The 26,793-nt window shown below is 41.0% G+C and overlaps 3 protein-coding genes across 8 annotated transcripts in view; 1 reads left to right on the top strand and 2 right to left on the bottom strand.

The window, feature by feature from the left end:
* unc13a (unc-13 homolog A (C. elegans)) overlaps positions 1–3,717 on the top strand; it is a 45,447-nt gene extending 41,730 nt beyond the window's left edge. Inside the window, exon 42 of the mRNA XM_051375574.1 lies at positions 85–3,717. Coding sequence (XP_051231534.1) covers positions 85–373 — 289 coding nt within the window. The 3' untranslated portion in view covers positions 374–3,717. The remainder of the gene's footprint in view (positions 1–84) is intronic.
* Positions 3,372–18,053, bottom strand: si:dkey-110c1.10 (unconventional myosin-Vb). Its single transcript, XM_051375496.1, has 35 exons — positions 17,921–18,053; positions 17,153–17,263; positions 16,856–17,024; positions 16,332–16,476; positions 16,010–16,166; positions 15,771–15,914; positions 15,587–15,668; positions 15,352–15,459; positions 15,055–15,167; positions 14,704–14,972; positions 14,486–14,567; positions 13,694–13,834; positions 13,398–13,529; positions 13,168–13,251; positions 12,951–13,064; positions 12,750–12,847; positions 12,557–12,643; positions 11,516–11,836; positions 10,975–11,131; positions 10,528–10,767; positions 10,206–10,415; positions 9,952–10,045; positions 9,714–9,862; positions 9,422–9,631; positions 9,163–9,263; positions 8,941–9,055; positions 8,197–8,302; positions 7,643–7,768; positions 6,553–6,704; positions 6,165–6,254; positions 5,660–5,792; positions 5,275–5,572; positions 4,537–4,711; positions 4,369–4,449; positions 3,372–4,285 (listed from the first exon to the last, which is right to left on the bottom strand). The coding sequence occupies exons 1-35, from the start codon at positions 17,945–17,947 to the stop codon at positions 4,124–4,126; spliced, it is 4,983 nt and encodes a 1,660-aa protein (XP_051231456.1). The 5' UTR covers positions 17,948–18,053; the 3' UTR covers positions 3,372–4,123.
* Positions 18,054–18,305: 252 nt separating this feature from the next.
* Positions 18,306–26,599, bottom strand: mbd3b (methyl-CpG binding domain protein 3b). Of its 6 annotated transcripts, none has more exons than XM_051375556.1 (8): positions 26,492–26,520; positions 24,187–24,255; positions 23,348–23,507; positions 21,713–21,850; positions 21,413–21,503; positions 21,049–21,226; positions 20,358–20,510; positions 18,306–19,626 (listed from the first exon to the last, which is right to left on the bottom strand). In XM_051375556.1, exons 1-7 carry the CDS (start codon positions 26,503–26,505, stop codon positions 20,363–20,365), a joined length of 798 nt encoding a protein of 265 aa, XP_051231516.1. In that variant the 5' UTR covers positions 26,506–26,520; the 3' UTR covers positions 18,306–19,626; positions 20,358–20,362. The 6 variants fall into 6 exon arrangements, with proteins under 6 accessions (XP_051231516.1, XP_051231518.1, XP_051231520.1 ...); XM_051375558.1 differs by having other exon boundaries at positions 24,187–24,252; XM_051375560.1 differs by lacking the exon at positions 24,187–24,255 and having other exon boundaries at positions 26,492–26,599.
* Positions 26,600–26,793: the final 194 nt, after the last annotated feature.

Genomic DNA, 26,793 nt, shown 5'->3' with positions numbered 1-26,793 from the left:
CTGATAGTGATTGGTTGTTTTTTCTTCTTCTAAGGTTGTAGAAAATTACAATGAGCAAACTTGCCTGTCCTCTCCCCACTGCAGCACCCTGAGTAATGAGGTGGGCCCCGAGTGCTACGAGCTGCAGGTATGTGTGAAGGACTACTGCTTTGCGCGAGAGGACCGCACCGTGGGCATGGCCGTCCTGCAGCTGAAGGACATGGCCTCCAAAGGCAGCGTCGCCTGCTGGCTGCCGCTGGGTAAACGCATCCACATGGACGAGACGGGACTCACTGTCCTCCGTATCCTCTCCCAACGCAACAATGACGACGTGGCCAAGGAGTTTGTCAAGCTCAAGTCTGACCAGCGCTCTGCAGAGGAGGGCCGCAGCTAAGAGACAAGACAGATTTTTTTTAAAAGACCCCCGTCTGAAGCTCAAATCAGACTTCCTACTGCCCTGGTGTTCTCCCTGAGCCACTGCTAGCCACTGCCCTAATGATCCAGTGTTGTAAAAGCACAGATAAGACAACAGTCACCACACATCTAGTGCTGTAAATACATCTATTTCAGTGGGAAGGACACAGTGCTGAACAAGTCATCTCTCATTTTCTTCAAAAAAAAGCACCAATGTCTTTATTGTTGCAGATATTATCGTCCATCCTTTTGATGAACAGTACGTAGAGTTACTACTGTCCATAGAGTCGAGTCGTGCCATACACACACACACACATCCACAGACACACACACCTCGTCTGACCGGTTAGGGTGAGAAATATCTTGTAGGCTTTAGTACTTTGGCTTTATTTCTCACTTTTCTTTTCTGCCTTTTTACTTTACCCCCACCACCTTTCCAGTTTCTCTCGCCCCTTCCCTGGCCTGCACCCGCTCAGAGAAGGGGACCGCAAGTGCCAACAGATAATCACTGAAATATGCCAAGACCAGCCCTAAGCACAACAGGACCAACTGTCCAACTGACCCATTAACAACAACGCAATGGCTGCAAGGCCTCAAACATTCCAGATATTGGGTGGGGAACACATACTGGGAACAAAGCACTATTTAGTTATGATAATTTTTTTTTTTATTTACTGCTTTCTTCCAAATTATATTTATATTTAAATATATATATATATATATCATAATATATAATATATGAAGGACATATGTAAAGTTATATACAGGATTATTCGATGGATGAAAGATTGTCCTTGTCCGTCTTTATGTCCGTCTACCCTGTAACAGAGCACACTGCCTGACACCCTCAATGCCTTCTGTCTTGTTGACCCTCGTACAGTATGTGTGTTTCCTGTATAGCGACTGTATAGAGAGATTAATCTGATGAAGCACTTTAAGCACTGTGATTCATCAGACTACATGCATGCGAGAGTGATCGTGTCCGAGTGTATAATCTGAGTGTGTTGCAAGATGTTCTAATGTTGACCTCATGTAGCCGCCCGTGTTGCCTGTTACCTGCAAATGTAATCACAGGAAGCCATCACAAGCAAAGAACATCACACAGAGGGGGGGTGTTCATATTCAGATTAGATTTTCTAAGTGTCTTTTACTTTGGGGAGGATGCGTCCTATGTCTTATCTTTATTATGTTACTGTAAACATTCCACAGACAGACCTATACTGGGTGTGTTAAGAGGTGCACGATGGTAGAAGAAAAACTGCCAAATCAAAACCTGCATGTAAGAGGATGAATAAAACATCCCTGAGATCCTATTTTGTAAAAGCAACATCCTCTGAGGTAAAATATCTACTTGGGTTACAAAACAACACACCCTTCCCCCCGGGGAGAGCACAAATCTGTAATGATCAGCCACCCACAATCCCTAATGATCCAGCTGCAGAAGCTGTAACCCTGATCCCTGACACTGCAGATGTCAGACCTCTGCTAAAGGGCTGCAGAACCAGACCACACCAGGTCTGGTGCTGACATTTAAAAGAGGGCCTACAGATTAGTAGAGATGTAGTGTGAAGATTTAGAAGCACAGGGGTCTTTAATGCACCCGTAATAACACATTTATACTTTCTATTGTTTGTTTTTCAGTAATTATTTATGGAATGACAGGAAGTACACATCAAGGCTTACATTTCTTTCTTTAATGAAGAGTCAATTTCACATGAAACTAAATGTTTTTAATTGACTTTTGACTTTTCCGGCATGTCTTTTAATTCAATTGTTATGTCCATGAATGCCCTTTTCTTCCTTTTTTTAAAAAAAGGAAAACAATGTTAATCAGTTTATTTCTTTGAGAGGTGTGTATGGTTTTGTGAACTTAAAAGCATCTAGGTGAGGAAATGATTCAAAGTTTAATACTGATAGGTTGTTCTGCCTCTCTTTGCCTCAGTTGCCACTGATGAGGGCCTCTACCCCCAAAGCAATTGATCGTAAATGAACAAGTTAACAGACCCCCTCTCTTTTCAACAAGGTGTAAGAACTGAACTCTATGCATCTAATCTATAAAAATCTATGTAGATGAGCCGTTTTTTTGAAGCAGTCTTATAATGTTTACATTGTGGATTATTATTCTTATTATATCAGCACAAGTGTTTGTCTGATATGTTGTACATGCTGTCTCTATCGTAATGGGCCAAATATCACAGCTGTAGTAGAGCTGTTGAGAGACGGAAATTTGTTTGTGCAGCTTTTCAGCGCAGAGGAAAATAATCTGGAACAGAGAGATCAATTGTTGTTGATTGGCATTGTAAATAGCTCAGATGTAACAAACACACGTCAGACTATGTGAAGTGAAGTTTGCTGCTCTTTTGTAGACTTGAATTTTGCTCTGGCTGACCAGGCAGTTGGGAATTATGTGTGTGCAGGTGCCCAATCTGGATATGTAGCTATTATTGAAAGATAGAGGAAGGCCATGTACACATTGGAGATGAATGACAAGCAATTTGCACAAATCTGATTATTTAATGGGCTTCATTAAGAAATAAATATACACAGCTAGCTTCTGCCTTTTACACTGGAATTATTCTGCTTTCATATAGACTATACAATGGAAAAACTACCCATCTAATCTCTGGTGTGTACAAGGTCTTCTATTCATGGGACATCTGCACAGTATTTTAATAACTTTAAATAACAGTTACACAACTGTCACATAGCTGGAAATGCCACGAAAAAAAAATCTTTATTTATTGCTGTTGACAATGATATTTTAGTCGAGGGAATTCCTCCTCCTCCTTCAGAGGCTCAGTTTGCGTGTTGGGGTATTGGACTGGCATGTGGAACAGGAATGCACACAGAAGTTAAGGATGAGGATAAATGTTAGAAGCACAATGAAAAGCACACAGACACAAAGTGGACAGACATGCATGATCTGTTCTGTCTAGCTGACCAGGCCACACAGACAGACAGCTGCACAGCGACGCCGGTCCTGTACTACCAGAAATGGTGCATGATAGGAACAATAAAACAAAAAGAAAAAAATGTTTTGTGCCAGCACGCATAATTATTTGATGTTTTGATGCCAATTGTTGTCTCCTTTATTTTGATATTTCATTATTGTTTTCTATTTTTCCAATGTTTGTGAATATATAAATATGTATTACTGATGATGTGTAGTGGTACAAAGTACTCGCATGAGAATTTTTTTATACACGAGATGTTTCTAATTTTTTGGGTTTTTTTTATTCTGGTTGTTCTTATTGGGGGTTGAGGTTACTGGGACTGCAGTCTCATTGTGTTTCTGCTTCCAATAAAATATGAAAAAAAAATGAATTTCCTTCCTTATTTGTCTAACTGTACTGAGATATAGCTGCGCCTTTGCTATGTCTTATTACATAACGGCCCAATTAATACATTTTTATCCAACCTTTTTTTTAAAGAAATACTTCATATTCCTGCTCTGCATTAGCATTTGTGCCATTATAAACTCACCAGTTAATTAACTGAGACGTAAATGTTTCACATAACCTCTGACTTTGATTAGTTCACAGACTAATCCACTGATAATTAACAGATTAATTAAACAAGTTAGTGCCTCCACTCCAAAATCTGAATGAAGTTCACAACACCTCCGGGAAGTTATTTAAATTTCAAAGGACTGAATTCAATAGGTTGGGAGTTAATTTTGCTAAACATTAATATATTTGCTCTAAAGAGGCCCGACTGTACATCCTGTGTTTTAGGCTCTGCGCAGGAAGGAGATCTTCAGGGAGTCTGGGATGACTAACTGCTCAGCATGGAGGACAGGGGGAGGCAAATAGGGAAATGTGACAGGGAACACCCGCCTCACATCCATCAGGAGCTGTGGAGGCTGACCGTCAGAACGGCCTTTGAGAAGCCCCTAGAAGAGACAAGAGACCGCCCACATGAGACACACTAATTTAAACTGAAAAACACATAAACCCTTGCGGCTGCAGACCGTACCTGGACAGTACGGATGAAATTCAGTGTGACTCTTTCATCAAGGTCACTGCTGGGAGTGTAGAGGGTCAGAATCTTCACAATCTGTTAAACAAAACAGACACCAGCAGGCAGTTAAATACTGTAAGTGCAGTTCTACTTTAAGCCAGATGGAGATAGACAAAGAGGCACCTGCTGGCTGGACAGGGCAGTGCAGGTCTGAACAAGGGCCTGTGCATCCGCCTCCGACTTTTTCCCTGCCTGCAGCAGCTGAACTGCCTGAATGAGGGGTTCTAGTGTGGCCACAGCGCCCCCTGCCTGCAGACCTCGGCTCCGCAGCCACTCTTCCAATAGACTCACGTTATAGCTTAATGACAAGAAAACGACAGGCTGATTAATAAATAATCTGTTTACACATGTAATAATATGAACATAGGCAGACTGTAATGCAATATATGCATTGGCTTTGCAATAAAATATTATTTTATAATTGCAAATAGTCAATATTGATACTGTTTCAGGGAGGCATTGATGGTATAACTATGGTAATGTTTAGTAAGTGTAGTTTGTGGTTTATTATATTATTGTACAGTCAGGATATGGATCTGATCTGTTCTCCTAATGTAAAATGAGCTGAACATCATAACAGAGTTAGAGAGTAGAGATTAACAAGTTAAATTAAAATGTAATTAAAGTACTGTACATGAAGAAAAGAAAGTTAAATGGAAAATTAATTATAAATTAATTTCAATCAAATTCCACCAAATAAATTGAATTAAAATAATGAAACTGAATCTGAATAACTTACATTAAATTGAATTAGAATAAATCAATTATATTAAATTTATAAATTACATTCATTCCTAATTTAAAGTTGCACACGTGATATACATTTTTTTGTATATGTAGATTATTTGTGCATATTTCTACCGTATTTGCATGCCACGACTCCAGCAGCACATGTCTTTCCTCAGCAGCAGGCTGTTGAAAGCGGAGGCAGAGATGAGGTAGGTGAGCTGGTGGAAGGCCTGTTCCATCTGTGTCGGGGGCAGAGCCTGATGGGACAAAGCAGTGTGCAGGGCTCCCAGCTCCCTGAGCACCAACCCCATAGTGGGAGCGTCGCCTCCTACGGTCCTGGGGTCCGAGCCTGCTCGCTTTCTGGACGTTCCCAACTTTACTGCAGAGCCAGACAGACCTGGGATGGTCTCGCTCTCCAAAAGAGCAGGGACTGAGGGAGGGAGGGAGCAAGGAGGTTAGATAAGGGGAGCAATGCAGGGGGACAGCATTACCAGCATCGTCTTCATTATAGTGATACCTATGATGTTTTGTAGACGTTTTTCAGTGATGGAGAGGAGCTGCTGATAGGCCTGGATACAGAGGTTACTCAGGGCACGGATCAAGACACTCAGATCCGTGGTCAGTGGAACCAGTTTGTCCGAGTCAAGGGTCTTAAAAGTAATGAATCCAGTCATACATTCACATAGTAAAATGTATTGAGATTGAGTGAAGTTTCAGACAGCACCTAACTGAACACGGCAACCCACAGCTTCTGGAGATAAGAAAGACTCATTCTAATGCAACAAAAACACAACGATTCCCATATTCAGGTGATTACACACTAATGAAAACATACCTATGGATATTATATTCCATTTATGATTATAGATCCTCTTAAATCTTACACACTGGACCTTTAATTCTGTTAGTCAGAGACTGTGTACAAGATGAGGAGAAAAAAAAGGGTGGTGGCACTGTGGTTTGTAGGGACAAAGATGCTGAAGGTCAGTAAGATGTAAATAACAAATACATGTCCCTCCTACCTGTTTTGGGGAGTGCTGGGTCAAAAGATCGTGCAACAGACAGCCGTTTTTCAGCCATAGAGCTGTCATATCCACATCGTTACTGTGTTTCTGCAGGGAGGATAAGATGAAATGTGATAAAAATCAAATAAATATCTCAGTGCTATTATGTTGTATACGTGTGTGTGAGAGGTATATGGCCTTTGTTGTTGTTTACTTTCTCCTTAGAGGCCAGATTGTTGAGGTTGGACACACACATAGGACAAAACAATCACATGAAAGTGTTTCAAAGTCACAGTTGTCGATGATTCTCTGTAACTGACAACCTACCCGACACGAGGTGAGATTTGCCCTTACGTATGAAACCTCAACCATATGGTGCACCGAGCAGATTCAGAACTCAGTTTACCTTCAGAGCCGCCTTCATAGCCGTGACAGCAGCGCTACAGAGTGAGCGAGTGTGAGTTTGGTCTCCGCTGCAATCGGCGTGACGAACACACAGGAAGAGCACGCTGGCAGGCAGACCAGGAGGCAGAGACAGGGCGCTGTCAACTCGGATGTCTGGACAACAGACAGAGAGAGCAGCAATGGCAGAGAGAACAAGGCCAGGTCATATTCGTCAGCTGTATAAGAGTTAGTTACAGTAAAAGTTTGTTCTTGTCACATCATACTCAGAGGGTACACTTCAAAACTGTGTCACCCCATAGAAAGGTTTCTAAAGCATTTAAAGAATCCTCTTACAGCCCATGTAGGAGACCGCTGTGTCATTCCAGTCATCATCATAATTTGTTGGTGGATGTTCCCAATAAGTACATTTAAAAAGGCACAGCAACTTTAAGGAGTCACTATGATGACGTATTCCCTTGTACAAGCCTCTCTACTATGAGGATTTGCTTTTGTGTTTCTTATGTGATAATGAATCAGTAATTTGAGGGTTTTGCAACTTAGGCTTGAGGAATGTCAGGGGCTTTTATACCACTATTTCCTTACATTTTTTATACCTAATGATCAACTGACAATCAAGAAAATAATTGGCAGATTAATTGACGATAAAACAAAATGTAAGGCCTAGAGAGGTTTCCATTTAAATATACTTTATGTCAAATGTCTTTTTAATATCTGCTTGTACCTAACCACTGAATAAAAACTAAGAAACTAACCTACTAAACGTACATACTTGTAAGGAGTATGTAAGTTTCTACTATGGCCCTGACCTATATAGATGCACTATATGTATTAAAACTTGAATATAGGGTTTGTTAATATTCACTATTTGTTTGGTTTGTTACTGTTGCTCTAAAGGGGCAAACTGTGTGGTTTCACAACAGTCTCAACCACAAACACAATATAATTGAAAGCTTAAAAATATGTTCCAGTATACTCTGTAAAATGTTCTTTCTACTTGTGAAACTCCTCAACACTTGGGATATGCCAATATCCCTGGGGATTATACAACAAGGCAGATGAAGATGAGTAGGGCAGACAGGGGTCGAGCTCACCTGTGATGAGGTTCTTGATGAGTTTGGTTTCATCTCTTTTCCTACATTCCAGTAAACCAGTCACTGTTGCAGGTTTTGGTCGGGATGGACAGGAGGAGGTCTCTGGGGTAAAATCTGATGGGAGAACTGGAAAGAGGAAACATCAAATCATCAACACAAACAACTGAAAAACTGAAGACTACAGAGATGTAAGAGACAATATAACTGGAGAGTTTAATACTTTATACATTCTTAAATGACCTTCATCAAGTTCTTTATGTAAACTTTTTATCTAATGATGATATTTCTCTAATGATAAATGTTTACTTATCTGTTCTCAAGTACATTTTAACATTGTTATTTTAGGAGCAATATTAGTTAATGATTTAAACATAGCTACATACTGTGATGTCAAGTAAAACTTCATATTTCATAAACGTTGTATTTTCAGTGAACATTTTATTCTGAAAGTTTGTAGCAAACAACAAATACAATGACCTAGAAGACTTTCACATATGATGACAACAGCAATAGTTCTGTACAGTGCCTCCACAGGTGATCTGACGAGATCTTACCTTGTGTTAGGAGACGTCTGAGTGAGACCGTGTTTTTAAGCTCTTTCAGCTCTCTCCTCAGTCTGACACACTCTTGCTCTCTGGCTTCTAGTAGTTCCTGCAGTTCCTTCACACACAAACACACACTCTCAACCAAACTGACTTTCAGTAGAAACTGTAGAAAAAAGCTTAAAGATGCCCTCCAGACGTGTATTAGGACGTATAATAATGTGTGTCCACAAAAAAGTATACATTTCCAAATTAAAGCCATTAAAAAGGCATGTACTCCTTCTATCACATTAAGAATCTTGCATAGAAAGTTGCATAATATTTATAGGATATACAGGACTGACCAAACTATTTGTCATGCTCATAGTTAAAATCACTTCATGAATGTGAAAACGTCCTTCTAGTGTCAAAATCTGCACATACATCATTCTGCACAGTGAAGCTCAAACATGCAACTGTAGGAACAAGATGAAAAATATATTATTTGAGTAAACTAAATTACAAGCCACCAGAATCTACTGGCTCTTACTTTACAGACAATAGAGTGATTATGTCAGAGAGAAACGATGAGTGAGGAGGAAAGTGGTAGAAAGGGATTTTTAGGAAGATGGGAGCTATCAAGGTCAGGGGAAGAAAAACCTGCCACATCAAAACATGTCCAAATGTTGAAACAAACTCCATTACGATTCATCTAGACATTTTCCTTTCAACAGTATCCTTCATGCACCAGAGATGACTGCCTTAATAAGTCAATACCTGTCGCTGTTCAGCAGAGGAAGAACCAGAGATCGCCTGACTAAGCTGCCACCTCAGAGCCTCCAGCTCCTCCTCCCGCTGATTGCGCTGGCCACGTAGCTGACTCTCCAGAAACCTGACAAAGCAGGATTCATCCACCAAATATAAATCATAGCATACAATTGAAGGGGAAGCAAGTTGACACACTAATAGGAATGAAGGAGTGAGTAGTGACAGACTGACTTGTTGGCCACTCGTACAGCATCATAAGCATGTGCCAGGTCCTCCCCTTTCATCTTCACTGCTGGGTCTTTGGCCACGTCCATCTTCTCCATCAACTGGTCCTGTCGAAGCAAAAATGAAAACATTGTGGCTTTTTATTGCGGGACCTAATGAGATTATGTTTCAAGTTGAGAAGCACAGAGGCACTCATTGATCATTTGGGACGTTTTGTGACATTCCTCTTTTGAGATTTATTTTTCCCACTCCTACATTCTCTTACCATTGGTGTTTCAGAGCTCCACACTGAGGTTTTCCTCTCAAAGGAGGGAGATGTCACGCTAACCCTGCGAACCTCCTCTGGGGAAGGAAAGGCAGATGGGAGGGGTGACGAGGAGAGTGGGGTTAGCGAATGGGGTGACAGCAGAGTGGGTGAGGGATGCTCCAAGCTCAGACTCTGGGTGGAGTCCGTCCTTCTGTGGCCTTTGGTGCACTGTGAGGAGAAACCAAGACTTTTAAGTGTTGAAATGGTCTTTTTGTCAGAGTATTGATGTGTGTGTAGGAACGTTATGAACCTCAGTGAGCAGACTCATCTCCCTGAGGTTGTCGTATCTCTGCTCCAGTCTGGTGAACTCTCTCAGGAGGCCCTGATACTTTCTTCTCTCCTCATCCAGCTCTGCCCTCAGAGCTGCACTCGCCTGAGACACAGCCTGTTGCACATGCTCTGCACACACACAAAGTAAAATAAAAACATAAAAAACACAGAGCGAAAGAAGGCTAAAGGTGTACTTATGAGGTAAGTGTAAATACTACCTTCTTGTGCTTTTTCTTGTTCAAGCAAGAGAGCAGAGAGATCCTCTCTCTCCTTGCAAAAATTGTCCTTTTCTCTCTGCAGGGCTTGCAACTCCTTAAAAATGAGTGATAATGAGAATAAACACTTAAAGGTCCTGATAATCAGAAGGATCTAAGATTGTCAAGGAAAATAAAATGTTCACTTCACTCCTAATAATGACACCATCATCAGCTGTCTGAAATGTGTCAGGTTATTCTTGGGTTGGTAGACCTACTTGTGTGAGTTGAAGGATGTCCTGGGCAGCCTTCTCTTCAGCTCTCCTTCTTTCCTCTACCTCTCTCTCGCTGATGACGGGGCAGGGTTGAGGCTTCTCTTGTTTCTGGCTCTCTAGTTTCTGTATTGTCGCCCTCAAAGCCTCCAGCTCAGCACCGGTGGCCTCACGCTCTGCATGCAGGGTCTCTCTCAAAGCTGCACTCTTCCTGCCCTGGACACATGCAAACGCAACTTTATCATGTGAATACAGAAAGCAATGTCCTCTTGACACAGACACTTTAGAGCTTACAAGGTTCACATCACAGAATCAAACCTTCACCCACCTCCTGGTCTGCTCTTAGCTGCAGCTGCATCAGTTTGACTTCCATGCCCTTGTTGAGCTCTCTGTACCTCTCCACTGAGCGGGCCTCTGTCTTTAGTTTCAGTAGCGCTCTCCTGGCAGCCCTGCGGCGCACACAGCACTGCATGTACACCACCGCTGCACGCACTCGCCTGTACGCCTGCCTCGCCAACCACCCACGCACTCTCGCCTGAAGCAAGACAGCAGCCTGTTCCGCCACCAACTGAGGAGGGAGACAAAGGTTTCATAAATTCAGATTTTTGTCCATTTAACTTAGCTAACTAACTAACTAGTATTCACAATTAACTTCAATTAATGCAACTTCAAAGAGTGATAAAAAAATCTAATCAAAATGGGAAGGTTGACGTTGTGTATTAAAGATCTACTCAAGCAGCTAATGAGGGGGTTAAGGGTGTAATTAAATGCTGACCAGTCTGTATCTGCGGCGCTCCAGTGTGCCCCTGGTAAAGGCCTGAATGATGATGGTGGCTTGTCGGATCATGAGGAATAACTGTCTGACCACCACCATGCGGTAGGTCTTCTGGATTACTAAAGCAGCCTTGGTGTAACGCAGGGTCAGAGCCAACCTTTAGCAAAAATAAAAAAAAGGGGAAATGTAAGTGCAGAAAATGTAATTTCATACCTGGCGCTATTTTTCTAGTTTCAACAGATTATTGTGCAGTATAAAATTTATAGTAGTTCCTGAGCTGGCTCAACCTGGCTTCATTAGCTATACTGAACAAATCATTCATATCTTTTTATATAAATATATACATATATATGTAGTTATACACTATATAATCATAGTTTCTGACTATCACCAAACATCAGTATGAGACACATCAACTACAGGTCATTTTTTCTAAAAATCTGTCACTTTACTTTTCAGAAATAAAATGTGCCAAAGAGGCCATACTGTAATACAGAGGAATACCGGATTAAATATATTGTATCTATCTTTCTCTCCTCACCGTCTGGCCAGAGCTCCTCTGCAGTATCTCTGTATGGTGACAGTTGCCCAGCAGATCCTGGTGTATCTAATCCGTGCCAACCATCCTCTGACCCGGCCCTGGATGATCACAGCAGCAACACGCAGCCTCTCAGCTCTCAGCCTCTCCAGAAGAGCCACCTGACCCGCCCGGAAAAATACTTTGGTCTTTCCAAAGCAGTACTGGTCTGGATCTGGAATGAGCTCAGGCAGGGTCTGTCTGCACGACGCCTGGGCCTGTTCCTGGCTCTGAGAACCTCGAAGCAGAAGGCGGTACCTGCTGAAGAACTCCTCGTACGTCCATCTGGAAACAAAGATTTTGAACAGAAAACAGCTTAATAGGTCAGTTAAGATGGTTTGATCATTTCTTTTAGTTTTTTCTTCTATTCCACATAATAACTAGCAAATGCAATGCACCACAGTGAAACTTAATCAAATATAAAGCATTAATCAGACATATGTTGTATTACTGAACATTTATACTACTTTATGCTTTCATCATTTTGTAGCACTGTTGTGGTATACATCAGGGATTGTTGTGATGCGAGTCTTCCTGAGTTTGTTCATTGTTTGTACTGTAGGTTCAGGGGCTGACTCTCAAATAGTGGAAACTGGAAACTGTGACCAAAATAAATAAATAATAATAAAGTAAATAAATAAAGACAAAATCAAATCATCATATCTATCTCGCACAGGTTTGCTGTATTTTATGTAAATTAATTGCTATACCATATTGCCAAAAATTGAAAGAAATTCTACATAAAAGGTAAGAAAAAGACCTTATTTCATACAAGGTACACATAATTTGTAATTAATGGTCTACAAACCAAAAATAGTTGCAGTTACCAAAACCCCTGATATAGTCTAGTCCTTTAAGATTAAACCCAACTGTGATCCATGTGTCTTTTTTACTCCATGACTGCTGAAATCCTCTTTTAGTGTCTTTACACAAGTGTCTAATAGTTATCATACTGTGTGAGAGCTTTACAGAGAGCAAGATGAATGTCCAGGAAGTGCTCAGTACCTGGATGGATAACCTGCAGCGCTGATGCGAATTGTCTCCAGCACCCCACAGGCTCGCAACTGCTGGACTGTCCTCCTGGGGTCAAACCTAACAAAGCAAGGCTGTTAGCTTGCTTGCTGCAAACACCAGTTTAAGTGACAATAAAAAATCAAATGCATAAACTTTTAATTTTGTGAAGACAAGCCAAACATACAAAAAGGGTTCTTTGAGGTCGTTGGGTTTAATACAGCGGACATAGTGAGGAGTGGTGCTGTTGAGAGTGTCCATTAGCATCTGTAAGGACTGACGGAACTGACAGGCACCAAAACAAAGCACAATGAACACACACAACATAAAGTGTTATGGGCAAATTCTCTACTCAATCCACAAAAAGGATGCAGTCATAGCTGCTCACCTGGAAGCCCACTGTCAGTTTATGTTCTCTGGCTCTTTTCCCTGAGCGAACACTTCCATTAGCCACAGAGGACACATTTCCCTGCTGCTGGAACAACTCAGCCACCAGCTCAGACTGACGCCCACACAAACACACACAGACACAAGTTCGTCATCCTCAGGCCACATAGAAATTAAATGAACTTTAAATGAACATTTAATAAGTAATATGTGTGTACCTGACTTGCTTTCAGAATGTTAATAAGCTCCTCAAAGACAGTATCTCGATTCTTGTCTAAAAAGCCATCACATTCATATTGCACCTGACAAAAAAGGACAAAACTGTTAATATAAATATTCATAAAGTCTTATGAGTTATTGAGGCTTCTCCCTGGAGAATTAAATTACAGGTTGAAAACAGATTCTGTCCAGTTTTCCAAGAATCAGCGCGTTGACCTTCATCACTCACCATGTCAGCAAAGTGCAGGATAATGAACGCGCTGTTGGACATGCGAGGTTTCCGGAAGTGTGGGTGAGGCTTGCTGGTCAGGTGTTGGTCGTATAGCTTCCGCACCCAGCTCTCATCTGAACCTTTGGGCATCTGATTATTACAGAGACTAGAACTAAACACATATATCACTAAAGCCAACAAGATCCACTGTTTAAAATAATCGCTAAGATTTTTACATTTAACTTAGTGCACATGCAAAGATTAAGCTGAATGCATTGTAAAAAAGAAGGTGAGAGGGGGACAGCGTGACTGACCCTACACTCCTCATCCAAAAGATCAAACAGGCCCAGTTGTCCCTCTATGAGATTGATGCACTGCTGATTGTCACTGAACTCGATCCTGCTCCAGGCCAGCTCTTCCCGGACGTACTCCTCCTGCTCCAAGTGGAACACGTGCTGCAGGCAAACACAAAATAATAATATAAAACCTGAAGCTTGGGACAAAATAAAATCAATTGCAATGACTCTAAACAGAAGATTCAAGGAGAAGGTGAATGAGTCGACCACGCTGAGGACAGAAACTGCTTGGAATAATCAACACGGTGAGGGCAGCTTGGCCACAAAGAACAGATCATCCCACTGGGGGGACAGTCTGTGCTTGTTTCCTACACAGCAGACAGGCCAAGACAGAGCAGCACTTGCTCCTCTATTTTTTATTCATCAGTCAATCATTTCTATTATGATCAAATTTTATAGCTCTTATCAAACCTGCTCTCAGGACTGGATTAAACTTCATGCTCCTCGGGTCAAATTCAAAGTGCTTGTGGAATAACCTATAATGCACTTGACACATTGATTTCCTTATAACATTGGGAGATTTTAGAAATACACATAATAATCTTTAATCCATAATTGCTATAATTAGAATTTTTTTAAACAAACTGATGTTTGTGCCCTTACTGCCTGTCTAATGTAGTCTCAACATCATAGAAAAGGAGGTTCCACCCCTCAATGTATCCCAAAATGTATGTAAACAGAGATTGAATGAATGAATGAAAACTTTAAGGAAGATAAACCTTAATTATCATAGCCTGCCACAAAACGTACCCTGTTGAACTGCTGTTGCAGTTTTTCATTCGCATAGTTTATACAGAACTGCTCAAAACTGTTCCGGTCGAAGGTCTCAAACCTGCTCCGAGAGAGAAGACTGGTCAGATTAACTTTGCAATAACACTTCAGACCATTTCATAATATTTCTGGTGCAAATAAACAAACTTTACCACAAAAAACTATTTGTATCCAGTGTCACAAAGCTCATCACTCACCCATAGATGTCTAGCACCCCTATAAAAGATTTGCTCTGTCGCCCCTGGGTGCGCAAAGCAGAGTTGAGCCTCTGGACAGTCCATGTAAACAGCTGGCCATATATGTGTTTGGCCAGTGCGTCTCTGGCTTCTACAGCCTGCTGACCAGACATGGGTTTGACCAGCATCTCTCCTCCTACAGCCAGTCTGCGTTGACACAGCCAGTGGGCCATCTGAGGTCCTTCCACACCTAACAGTTTGGAGAAAACAGCCAGAGAGCGGTCGTCTGCCTGAGGAAAAACAACATGTGTTTATAGAACAACTAAAGCACTCTGGGGGAGAGGAGACACAGAGTAGAAATACATTTCTTACATCAATATAACTCCGGTCAGAACTTCTCCCACTGGCTTGGATGTTGACATTTCCCAGGTGCAGAACAGCAGCCAGGATCCTGAAGAGCTCCATCTGTTGGTCAGGCTGCACACCTGCAATTTTAACAAATGCAACCAATATTTTGTTATATCTTCATAAGCAAGGTTCAGTTGTTTAGAAATCTTACAGGAGTCTGGACAGTGTGTGTGTGTGTGTGTGTGTGTGTGTGTGTGTGTGTGTGTGTGTGTGTGTGTGTGTGTGTGTGTGTGTGTGTGTGTGTGAATGCAACTACTCTACCCAGAATGGTGAAAGCATTGCGAGTACGCTCCAGGTCCGACAAATCATCAGTACCAGGAATATGAATCTCTCCTCCCTGGCTGGTGTAGCGGAAACGCTCAGGTCCATCTGAAATCCACAAAGAACAGTCAGACTGTATGCAAAATGGTCATTACAATACACATATATATGTTATGGACACAGGGAAGGGGAAAAGAAGTGTTGACATATTATTATTTTGAGAATGAAAACTCACCCAGTTTCAAGGCTCTCATTTCAGGCAGCTCTCTGGAGGCACACAGCTGGTAGAAGATATGGTAGTTCCTCTCTGCTGATGCCTGATATAAACATAAATATGTAGAGACAACTTACTTTTAACAAATGAAAGATTCTTGTGTACAAGAAATGTTTTTTATCATCATTCTGGCTAAAGAGCTTACTTGGAAGACAACCCTTGACTTCTCCAGGAGATACGTCCTCATGTTTGCCGCAATGATGTCGCCTTTTCTGCCAAAGCCGATCTCGATGTACTTCCCAAAACGACTGCTGTTGTCATTTCGAGTGGTTTTAGCATTCCCAATAGACTGTAGACAAAATTATTTGTTGTTTGTATCTATAAACCATAATTGACAGGAAGATCCTTATTCCTAAATAACCAATGTGTTCAACCATCCTTCACCTCCATTATTGGGTTGGAGGCCAGGACCCTTTCCTCCACGCTGGTCTGCTGTGCTGCTCCTCCAACCACAGCAAAGTATCGCATAGTAAACTTGGCTGAGACCGTTTTCCCTGAGCCAGACTCTCCACTGATGATGATAGACTGGTTTTTCTCCTCCCTGTACACACAGATAGCATAACTATCAAATCCTATATCAGTGTTGTTGCAGGTCCAAAGTATGAGCAAGAGAGAGTATAGGAAATATTTTAAATGATGTACAGTTTGAAAGGTCAGCAAACACTCCTGGTTGTCATGATGTGACCTTTAGCCTTTCACCTCTGACCTGGTCATGGTGCGATAGGCTTCCTCGGCCACAGAGAAGATGTGAGGCTCCATGTCGGCCATGTCCTGACCGCTGTAAGCATCAATCACCTCCTCTCCATATATGGGGAGCTGGTCATAGGGGTTGATGGCCACTAACACAATCCCTGGAGGGAAAGGAAAAGAAAGCGTCCCCAGAGTGTGGATATTGAAGGCACTAAGCTTTCATAAGATAGATCTAACAAATTTTATAAACAAATTTTCATGACAAAACCACACAAAAATTCATTTTTAGAAAAAAACACATTTAACAAACATGTTATTACGTCTTATGACAGTCAAATTGTATTACAGCTGGCAGTGAGGGAGTTGCCTCCCTGGCTCAACCTTTGACCTACTGTAATAAAGTCGACATTATGAGCTACAGTCAATCAGACAGAAGCACACAGGAGCTGCCTGTTGCTGGCATGAATCTCAATGACCTCATGCTGTCACACTTTTAGTTGGACAATCATCCCTGTCTGCTTTCGCCCATTCGGGGCTCACCACAGTATGTGTAGATGCTGCTGTAGTCCAGGAATCGAACCCGGAGGTTGTGCAAGACAGCAGGTTCATGGAGGAAGCTGAGAGCTGTCAGATCATTTTCCCCCTCAAGGATGTCGGGGTTCCCCAGCGGTGGGAGATCAGAGGGGGAAGCCACTGGGTAATTGACCTCCTACAAATGGTGAAGAAAGTTTGTAGTTGTTGTGGGAAAGTTAAAGTGATAGAGGACACTGGAGTTTAGCATGTTGCTGTTCTTTGAGGACCATGATGATGATCATATAAAGGTGACGTGTGTCTAACCTTTCCATTAGAGAGCTGTAGCAGTAGATGTTTCTCTCCAGGACTGTAGTCCTGGAGGAGTAGAGCTGACACCCAAACTGCATCTGGGTCAGGAATCCACACATTTGCTCCCTAGCAAAAGAACAGGAGAGTTTGCAAAACTGTAAAAATCCTGATTAAATAATAAAGAACAAAAGTAATCCTGTAGGTTGAACACAGTCTGCATGTACTTGAAGTTCAGGTAAATTTTCATGACATATTGCATTTTCTCTAACTTGTAACACGTCCCTGCCCCACCCAGACGAGATATTTGTCACCCATCAGCATAAAAGGCTCCTAAACAGTGTTAAAAATTAACACTGGTCATCCTACTCTAAATTGCTTGCATGGATTAGCCATTATCCACTTCTAACATATCTAATTGCCTTATTAATTTGTCCATTTTACAAACTAAAGCAAAACAAAGTTTACGGAAATAAGGATAGAAAATGACATATTTTTTGCAGATGAACACATTTATCCTTACGTGCAACCTCAAGAACACACAATCAGTACAGATATGAGCACTAAAACAAATTCTATGAAAATCTACATAGCTGGGGAAAGCTGACGAGCACATACCAGATGTCATACGAACCCAATAATGCTCACATCATTTGCGAGTTTTGTTTTTATATCTAAACCATTACTCTTCTTTAAAAGGACCCATAAACGTTAGGCCCTGAGCAGAGAACGATTAAGGGAACATCACTTTGTAAAACGCAAAACAACAACTTTAGTCAGTCTTACCTTGCTGTATAACTCCAATGAAGCCATCTTAACTACTTTAAAGTCTTCGGAAAAACATATTTAAACTATCCAAGGGGGTTACATCTACAGGAACATTCTGTATCCTCCACACTTTTACATGAGAGCCACTTTGTGTCCTGGTGACAGTATTTTGCACTTTGTCCAGGCTCACACACAGGCATGAGGACTGTCAAGTTAACTGTTAATCTGTGGGAGGATGCAGTGATTGGATAGAGAGATTTTCACTATGTGAACAGGCAGTTTGAATGATTAGAAAGCCTACTTGTGGAGAAGGTCAGATGTATCTAAATACAAGTTTAACCAGTTATAAATGCGAATGTACAGTGTTTTCAGTACGAAGGAAAAAAAGACACTAGCAGAAGAGTTATTGACATACGGACTCATTTTAATAAGCAATACAATCAAATTCATTTCAGCAATCAGCCTGCTGATATTGAGAAGGGAATTTCATGATGTGGGCTGGATACATTATTCACCATCAAACCTTGACAAACAAACAAAAAAATACAAAATAATTATTCCTCAGATAATAAATGAAATGACTTTAAAACTATTTCTTAACTAATTTGCTGTGTCACCAATTTTGTGCGTGGGTATAGGAGGAGGCAGCATGTGTGTGGTAACATTGACACATAAAAAAGAAGAGAAAAGTGGACTGAAGCTGTGACAGAAACAAAGCCTTGGCACTAAACAGCAATGTTTCACAACACCAGTAAGCACCTATGATGATGATGAGTTAAAAACAGTAATAAAAATATTACAGAAAGAGGTTTCAAGTCATGTCTTTCCCATTGTGCTCAGCCCCCTCGTGTACCTTTTACTGTCCTTATTTTTAGCTGTACAACAGCAGTGCCAATATAATCGTTTACGGTAAAATACAAAGAAAACTTTTTAAGTTACACGCAAGTCAACCTACACCCTCTTTAAAATGACATGTCTCCTCTTTGGTCAATACTGACTCAGGATAACACACCTGACATTATAGACAATAGTACAGCAAGAAAAACTTGACTCCGTCCCCACTCCAACCAATGTAAACGGGATTCAAACTACGCCATCTGTATTAGTAACATCACTAGAAAAGATGGTCTGTGTTTAGTGTCTACTCATGGAGTGCATCATAAAATTCAAGAGACATGTCGAAAATACAAAACATTCATTTCCAATCTGCCCAAAACAAAAGAAAAAGCACCCAGATCGAACTTTCTTCTGACATAAAATGTTTGGATTTGACATGATTGTCACAAAAATACATACCCATTCAAAGCCTTTTAGTAAAAAATACGCTCATCATCGAACACTAAATTTGACAAACTGTAGATAAGTTATTTTTTAATATTTGCAAGTTCATTTAATGTCATTTCTTTTTTAAATATTTTAAAATGTCCTAGTGAAAAATCAACTGAGCTCAGAAACACATCAAGTGACTTAATTGGAGTTGAAGTCGAGGAGTCCCATCCAGTGGACCTAATGATGAACAGACACATTTGAGACTCCAAAGTTCCCAAGGGGAAGACAGTTCTTTTAGGTTGAACGGGACCAGTGTAAGTCAGGTTAAGGTTTAAGTTGGACGCGGATACAAGGGGACAGCTCATCAGGGCTGGACTGCTGCAGGGCTCCTACTGTTCATGAGCCTGTGTGTGTGTGCAGGCGTTGAACAAACCCAATCCGGACTTCACAAAACCCTACAAGAGGAAGGATGGACAAGATAAGAAACATATTCTCAAGTTGTTGTGTTTTTTTTTTTTATTCCTAGGTTGCATCTTATATTGTGTAATAACCCATGCACTACGTACAAAACTCATGATATGCTTTAAGCTGCAACAAGCTTTTATTTTGTAAACATTTAACCACGGTCTGTATGAATACTTGATTCTGATTGGCTGCAGCGTGCCCATTAATTCCCGATACAGGACACCTACCATGTAGTTACACTGAAACTCTGTTCACTGTTCTAAATGAAAGCGCTGAAATACACTAAATGAAAAAGAAAATCTCAATATCTTATTCAGTGCCTTATTGTGTGAACACCACATGATGGCGACTGTAACACACAAAGCCCCTTCACTGCCCCTCTGAACTTATGGATACTTTGTTAAACAATAGCCTCACATCTTCACATATTCAACTCTGTAGTTCAGGCTGCGTCCGGCAGTAAGTTACATACGCACTATTATTTGTTCATCTGGATATTGATTTGAGAACAATGACATCTCTGGATAGCTAGCTGGTCTTGTTGTTGAGCATGCTGTCTAATTATATTTACTGTGTCAACCGTGCATCGTGCCAGCACGTTAGCTCTCTGGCTCGCAGCTGAGCCTCCCCATTGTTCTTTAACTCCTGATAATGGACACCGCGTCCAGCACTATCCCTCACTTAAAATTTGCTCATAAGCCTAAATTGTCCCTTAACCAACCTGTGCTATACGCTCTCCATATCTTCACTGCCGTTGCCTTCCTCCTTCAGAGCCTCTCCTTCGTTCGCAGCCTCCTCGACGTGGGCCAACATATCAGCCATCAGTGCCTCTTCCAGCCTTTTCCTCACACTGTACACCAGCTCCTCCTGTTTCCTACACATGAACACAACAGGAAGCTGTTACAGTTGGCAGTTACAGCTGCCTATAACAGCCACTGAATCAGCACACAACAGATGGTGTGTTTTTACAGGGTCACTCCTTATGGACTGTGGGATTTCTGAACAGACGCAACTCAGTTAAGCTTCGGGTGAATCAAGGTTGACAAAGAGTGACTAGGAAATCTTCAAGGTCATTTCTAATTTGGAAGATTTTCTGTTATTTTTATAGTTGTTATTGTGCTTCAGCATATAAAATAGAAGCCGATATCTGATGGTCTGGTAAAGCCGATAACATATGACATTATTCACACTGCCTCAATTGTAATTTCCTGTTTTTAAACACACTGGAGGAGATCTGAGAAAGACTTGTAACGCAACTATTTCAAGCACATAGGCTGATACTTTTTTTTCTCAAAGCCACAAAGGGGCAATAACAAGGAACAGGAAGTGCATTTTAGATCTGACTCTTGGATACTGGCTCAGGTAAAAACCAACAGGTGATCTGTATGTGGAGATGTTCTGTGATGGCTCACCTGATGTCCTCATCAGTGACGATGAAGGCCTTGCACAGCGGCTGAGCCGTGTTAAGCCACACTCCTGGGTTCTTCTCCACGGCCGCAGACAGCTGGCCCGTGATGGGAGCGGCACTGGTGTGCAGAGCGCTCGCAATAGCCGACAGGAGAGTCTTGTCTGTGCAGCCTGGACCAACACCTGAGGGACCAACCGGGAGGTTTTAGGACATTTTAAAAAAGGAACATCAAAGCTTTAACTGCACTCAGGATTAGTTACATTAAAATAAAAAATGTGCTATACTGACATGATAAAAAATAAGAAAATGTCACTTTGCAATATAAACTGTTTATTTTCTCTGGAGAATCTATGTTTAACCTATATTACCTTGCAGTCCTTTAGGCAGTTCCATTGTTTTCACAAGCTCCTCTGCGATGTCGTAAGCATTAAGACCGCTGAGTTTCTTCTCCCAAAATAGCTGCGGACAAAGAGTAATATTACCTGTCAACAGTCTTAACAGAAAGAAAAACCCCAAAAACGCTTCCAGAGCCAAAAACAAATCCATCATCAACATATTTAAACTCAAGTCTGGTTCATCCAGTTTGGAGGAAGTAACAGTGTCACATAACATGTGTTTCAGGTTTGTATGGGAGAGGATGTCAACTGTAACAGGCAGCGGTTGTTCACCTGTCTGGGTTGGTCAACTGCTTTCTGCGGATCCGTCTTCACTTTGTTGTTTGGGTGGTTGGTAACCTTTGTAACAGGCTGCTTAAAGATGGAGGCAGTCTGTCTGACTGGGAGCGATGTGTTCAAGTCAGGTTTGCCCTTAAAAATAACAAACAGGATAAGGACAGGATGAATTTTTAAAAAAGGCATGAATACAGAATATTACATGTTATTCCACAAAACTCTATTACAACCGAACAAAAGGCATCTTATTCATTCAGCTCTGAGAGGTTAACTGAGACTATGTCAGTACTCAGTTAACCTGTATGATCTAGTGTACGTAATCAAGTCTGAAAGGGGAAAAACATAACTGTACTGTTGCTTTTATCAACATACTGCCAGCTGGTGTGCTGATGAACATAGTCAGACATTATATACAATTATTCATTAAAACCTTTTTATACCAGATTCATCTGAGGCTCTATGGGTCCATATTAAAGTCAGTTTAGTGCAGTGGTTCTCAATTATTTTCTGTCATTCCCCCCCTAGGTGAGAGAATTTTTTTCACGCCCCCCCTGAATTTTAATACTATTGAGAACCTGATAATATTTATTTGTACAAACCACTGTATGAGTTGCTGGCACCAGCATTCTGCATACAATCACCTGATTATCAAAATAGATTAATAAAATGAGCTGCAACAACTTAAAACAATTTCCAAGTTCAGTTTATTAACTCAATTTGTAACATTTAAACAAGACTGCTCAGTCTGTGTGATTCTCAAAACAGAGAAAGAAGTTCAAATGATTCACTGGGATGTGCATTTTTATAGACTTAACAGTAACATTCAAAACTTTAAACTGTAAACATTGGTCACCCTTCAACTTCATCAGCTTATTCCTTTTCAAAAAGGTATACGACTTTTTAATGTTTGTTTTTTTTTGTGCAAAATTTGCAACAATATTACTTATATTTAACGTTTATCTGTTAGATGTTCTGTGAGTTGTTCTTGGAGGTCGTCTGAAATGTCAAATATACGTCTCCCAATCGTGTCATAGGAGAGAGGGACAGTATTCAGTGTCTCAGCACTTTTCTCACCTATGATTTTGACCATGTTCAATGCTGCCGGAGTATTAGCTCCTCTGCTATCGTGTGAGGTTTTTTTGCACCTTACGATGTGGCGGTCTTTGTACGAGCCTAAAGGTGCTTTTTTATTTACTGATGCCGCGCTCACAAAATGACCGGCCTGTTGGCGATATTCATCGAGCTTTCGATGAAAAAAGTCCAGTGGCTTATTGACTGAAGGTCTCCAGGTGCCGTCTTAATTTGTTTGTCCTGGTCTTATTAAGTTTATGCTGGTTACTGTCACTTGCTGTTCTTGCCTCCGACGCCTCCTCTGTTTTTTCTTTTTACTCCTATCAGAAACTTCTCCACACTTTTCTGTTTAAAGATGCCACTAAAGTCCCTACTGTGTTAAAGCTAAACAAGGGATTCTAGTATGCAATCCATGTCTAAGTGAGGGTGCTTCACTTGAAGCGTTTGATAAGTTCACGCTTCACCATACTACAGTTCAGTTTCAACCTGTAAAAACACAGCGTCCAGGTACCACCATCAGTTAGCAGTCATTGCTGGTCATCATGAGCCCGTTCGTCTCACCTTGTTCTGGTTGTTGTTATCATAGCGCAATCTCTGGCGGTTCTTGTTCAGCTTGCTCATCAGCATCTTCCCCGTGCGGAAATCAAAGGAGCTGAGGTCCATCTGGTTACCAAGGTAACGGGCCAGCTGAGGCTTGCTCCGAAACTTCTTCCCAGATGGACTGGCAGGGGAAGGCAGAGACACGAAAAAACCACCATATTAATATCATCTCATACAAAAATGAAAGAAAGAAGAGAAAAAAAAAAGGTCAGAACAAGAACAAGACATCAAGACGGACAGTCAAACCGAGATGAAGGCAGAGAAACAAAACACACAGGTCACACTTCAAAAATACACATACACAGCAGACAGAAAAATCACAAACAACGACCACAACATGCAACAAGTCAAAAGCAAACAGCAGCAGAGCACATTCAAGTGGGCGATGGCACTGAAATCACATTACTTTGTGAAATGGATGCAATCTTTGATGAAGACTCTACGTAAGCCCTGTTAACTGTTAACAAGCTGCACACACTGTAGTATAAAGGAGTAACTAAGCTATATATATATGTATATATATATATTAAACACACTGGAGAGCATATTGTACACACAGCCCTGACACTAACCTGTGAGAACCAGTGAACACAATGTAACATGGCGATTACTAACACTTGACCAAATGTTTCAGAGTGGAAACATTGTAACTCCACTTGTGAGAGCAACAACATCTTTTTAGCCTGAGCAATGGCCAACAAAAGGAACAACTGTGGGTGGATACGTGCTAGTAACTCATGCAAATGTCTCTTACATCACACACCACAGTTAACACCAGTAAGATTGTACAGTTAGCCTACCACAGACTATACAACCGACCCGCCTCCCCCCTCTCTTGCCTCTGCTCCTCATCTTGATCGTCTCCTCTGCTAAATGAAAACAAATCTGGCGTTGTTGATTCACTTCAATGGGGAATAAAAAAAGTATTAACTGAGAAGACACTGAGTTTTATTCATCAGGGGGAAATAAAAGGCCCTCTGCTAGGCGTGAGCTGCTGCTGCTGCTGCTACTACTACTAGCCTGCACGGTTGGACAGACTCTTTATCCAAACACTTTGAGAGAGGAGCTGGCCTGGTTGGCCTTGTTGCCCTACTACAAACATACCACCCCCCCTCCCCAAACTTTATACCGACCACCGTCCCCCACTTATCACACTCCTGTCTGTTTCCGCAAACTCGGTGTCTTGTGAACCTCTTTAAGTTTTGCAAGCCCTCGTTCGTTTAGTACCTAAAATAATAGACATCGCTTTTTCCAGCGGACAAACCCGACTTTCTGGTCACTTCTTCCATTTTCCAGCCCTTGGGGAGAGCAGTGCAATCCCACCTTTTCTTCTCCATTTCCCACGCGAGTAGCCTATAAATCCACTAAAAAGTTAATAAGCAGATTGGCTTTTAAGGAAATGTGTCGATTTTTTTTGGATGGCAGGCCTATCGCTTCTTACGCTTTTGTTTCGACCATATTACAACATGCGTCCTCAGTAATGGGATCTCCCTGCTAACAACATCTCGTCTCTTTGTCGTCGCGCAGATCGCTCCGCCGCGTCTCAGCCACATCACTACCTGCCAGTCTCGCCGGGGCATGAGGGCTACATCCGCAAGGATAACATAGGACATCGCGGCCATAGACATATATACTGACTTCAGATTAAAAGCACACATTTGTCACGTCGTCAAACGTGCGCTGTCACTTAACTCAATTTTATGTCAAGTTTAAAAAACAAAAAAGCCCCAGACATAAAACGAGTACACTGAATATTAAAAATGTTTATATTTAAAGTTATTATCAAATTATTTCACTATTCTAGGTTCTGTCGTTTATTATAAAGTTGTTTTGAATTATATTCTATTATTGTTCTTCAGTCTATCCTATAATTGTTTTTATGTCCTCTTAGGTCTCCCTTACAAATCTACAGATCTCAATCTCAGCGGGACTTTAAGTATGTTACCATTAATAGGATTTTTTAAAAATACAATAATTATATACAGTAATTATAATTTCTAAATGATGAACGCGCAAGCAAGTACATATTTAATACTTATAATATAAAAAATAAAATAATATTAACTCACTATTAACTAAGATCCACTTACTAGCTTTATATAGAGCATCCAACTGCATGTCATGGCCCCCATCTTGAATTAAAATATTTTAAAGTCTTTGAATACAGTTTTCATTTTGTTTTTAACTGACTGGTTAACCTAAGAGGTAAAGTGAAAAATGATTTCCATTGTGAAAACACCAAACTTTAGACCAAGAACCATCGACAGTATATATAAGGCAAGAAACCTAAAAACAAGGTTTCGTAATTGAAGTCTTTTGTTTTGAAACGTGATACCGGAAGTGTTATTTTCCGTCCTGTGTACCTTGACGGCGGTGACCACTAGCGCTACACCAATGGCTACGTTAACCTATGGGAAACATAAATCAGGCTACTGCTCCCAAATAGACCGTAAATAGTCACCACGCAGATGCATGACAACAATCACGGACGCCACTAAATAATTAAAACACACGAGATGTGGTCAAATATCGACACTTAGTCCGAGATCAGTGACACAAAATGTGAAAGTTTTTACGTAAACTAAGCTACATGAAACCGGAGAGCCGTTTCACCACGACAATGCCCACCGTTGTCATTCAGACTTGGAGCCGGCTTTTATGAATGAACAAAGTAGATCTTATTGATTAAACAGCAGGCACCATTTTAACAGCATGTCATGCATCCACGGAGGCTTTGTGTATGTATCAACGATGCAGGAAAAAAATAAAAAAATATGATCTGCTTTGTACGATTAAAAGCGACTGTGTAGTCGACGCAGTACGCTACACCGACTCCATGATTAATTCAACATTAGCTGTAAATATCAGCAAGAATAAACCATGATACAACAATGCTTTCTTTCTTTAAAAATAGACCGACATCCTAGCTGGAAACCACAGCGTTGCTATTTGCAAAATGCGAGAGACCACCGAGTGCATCTGTCTAATCGATGATAAACACACTTTCCGATTATATTATAAAAACGACACATCGCGAGTTAAACGCTACAGTTACAATTTACACCATCCTCGGTGGTTTCACTGCCCTTTAAGTGATGTACTTACTCGTTTTTATCCATCTTGAAGACACTATCTCGTTTTCTCCCTCCTGCTATGTTAAATCCCTTCTCCCCTCTCCTCTTTCAGTCCCCTCCCCCTTCGATGGGAGAAATGAAAGACATTATCCACGCAAATTTCGCAGTCTGGCTGATAAAATGAGTTTAGTATCTGGCCTAACCTGGCGTATTCTCAGTGTGCAATTAGACCCTTAATACATGGGGGAATATGAGGGATTCGTCATGCATTAGGAAATATATTATCAGACTTTTACATATGGTTCATATATATATTTATTTCACACTTTTACA

The sequence above is a fragment of the Dicentrarchus labrax genome, unplaced genomic scaffold, assembly GCF_905237075.1.
Source record: "Dicentrarchus labrax unplaced genomic scaffold, dlabrax2021, whole genome shotgun sequence".
Taxonomy (NCBI): Eukaryota; Metazoa; Chordata; class Actinopteri; family Moronidae; genus Dicentrarchus; species Dicentrarchus labrax.
The sequence above is the reverse complement of the archived record's forward strand: the minus strand, read 5'-3'. Positions and strand labels throughout refer to the sequence as shown.

Coding starts and splice junctions, on each gene's coding strand:
- si:dkey-110c1.10 (XM_051375496.1), bottom strand. CDS start 17,947: ATGGCTTCATTGGAGTTATACAGCAAG. Junction 17,264..17,920: donor CATTGGAGTTATACAGCAAG/GTAAGACTGACT, acceptor TTCTTTTGCTAG/GGAGCAAATGTGTGGATTCC. Junction 4,286..4,368: donor ATTTCATCCGTACTGTCCAG/GTACGGTCTGCA, acceptor TGTCTCTTCTAG/GGGCTTCTCAAAGGCCGTTC.
- mbd3b (XM_051375555.1), bottom strand. CDS start 24,723: ATGGAGAAGAAAAGGTGGGATTGCACTGCTCTCCCCAAGGGCTGGAAA. Junction 21,851..23,347: donor ATAACAACAACCAGAACAAG/GTGAGACGAACG, acceptor GTTATTTTTAAG/GGCAAACCTGACTTGAACAC. Junction 21,504..21,712: donor CAGTTGACCAACCCAGACAG/GTGAACAACCGC, acceptor CTTTGTCCGCAG/CTATTTTGGGAGAAGAAACT.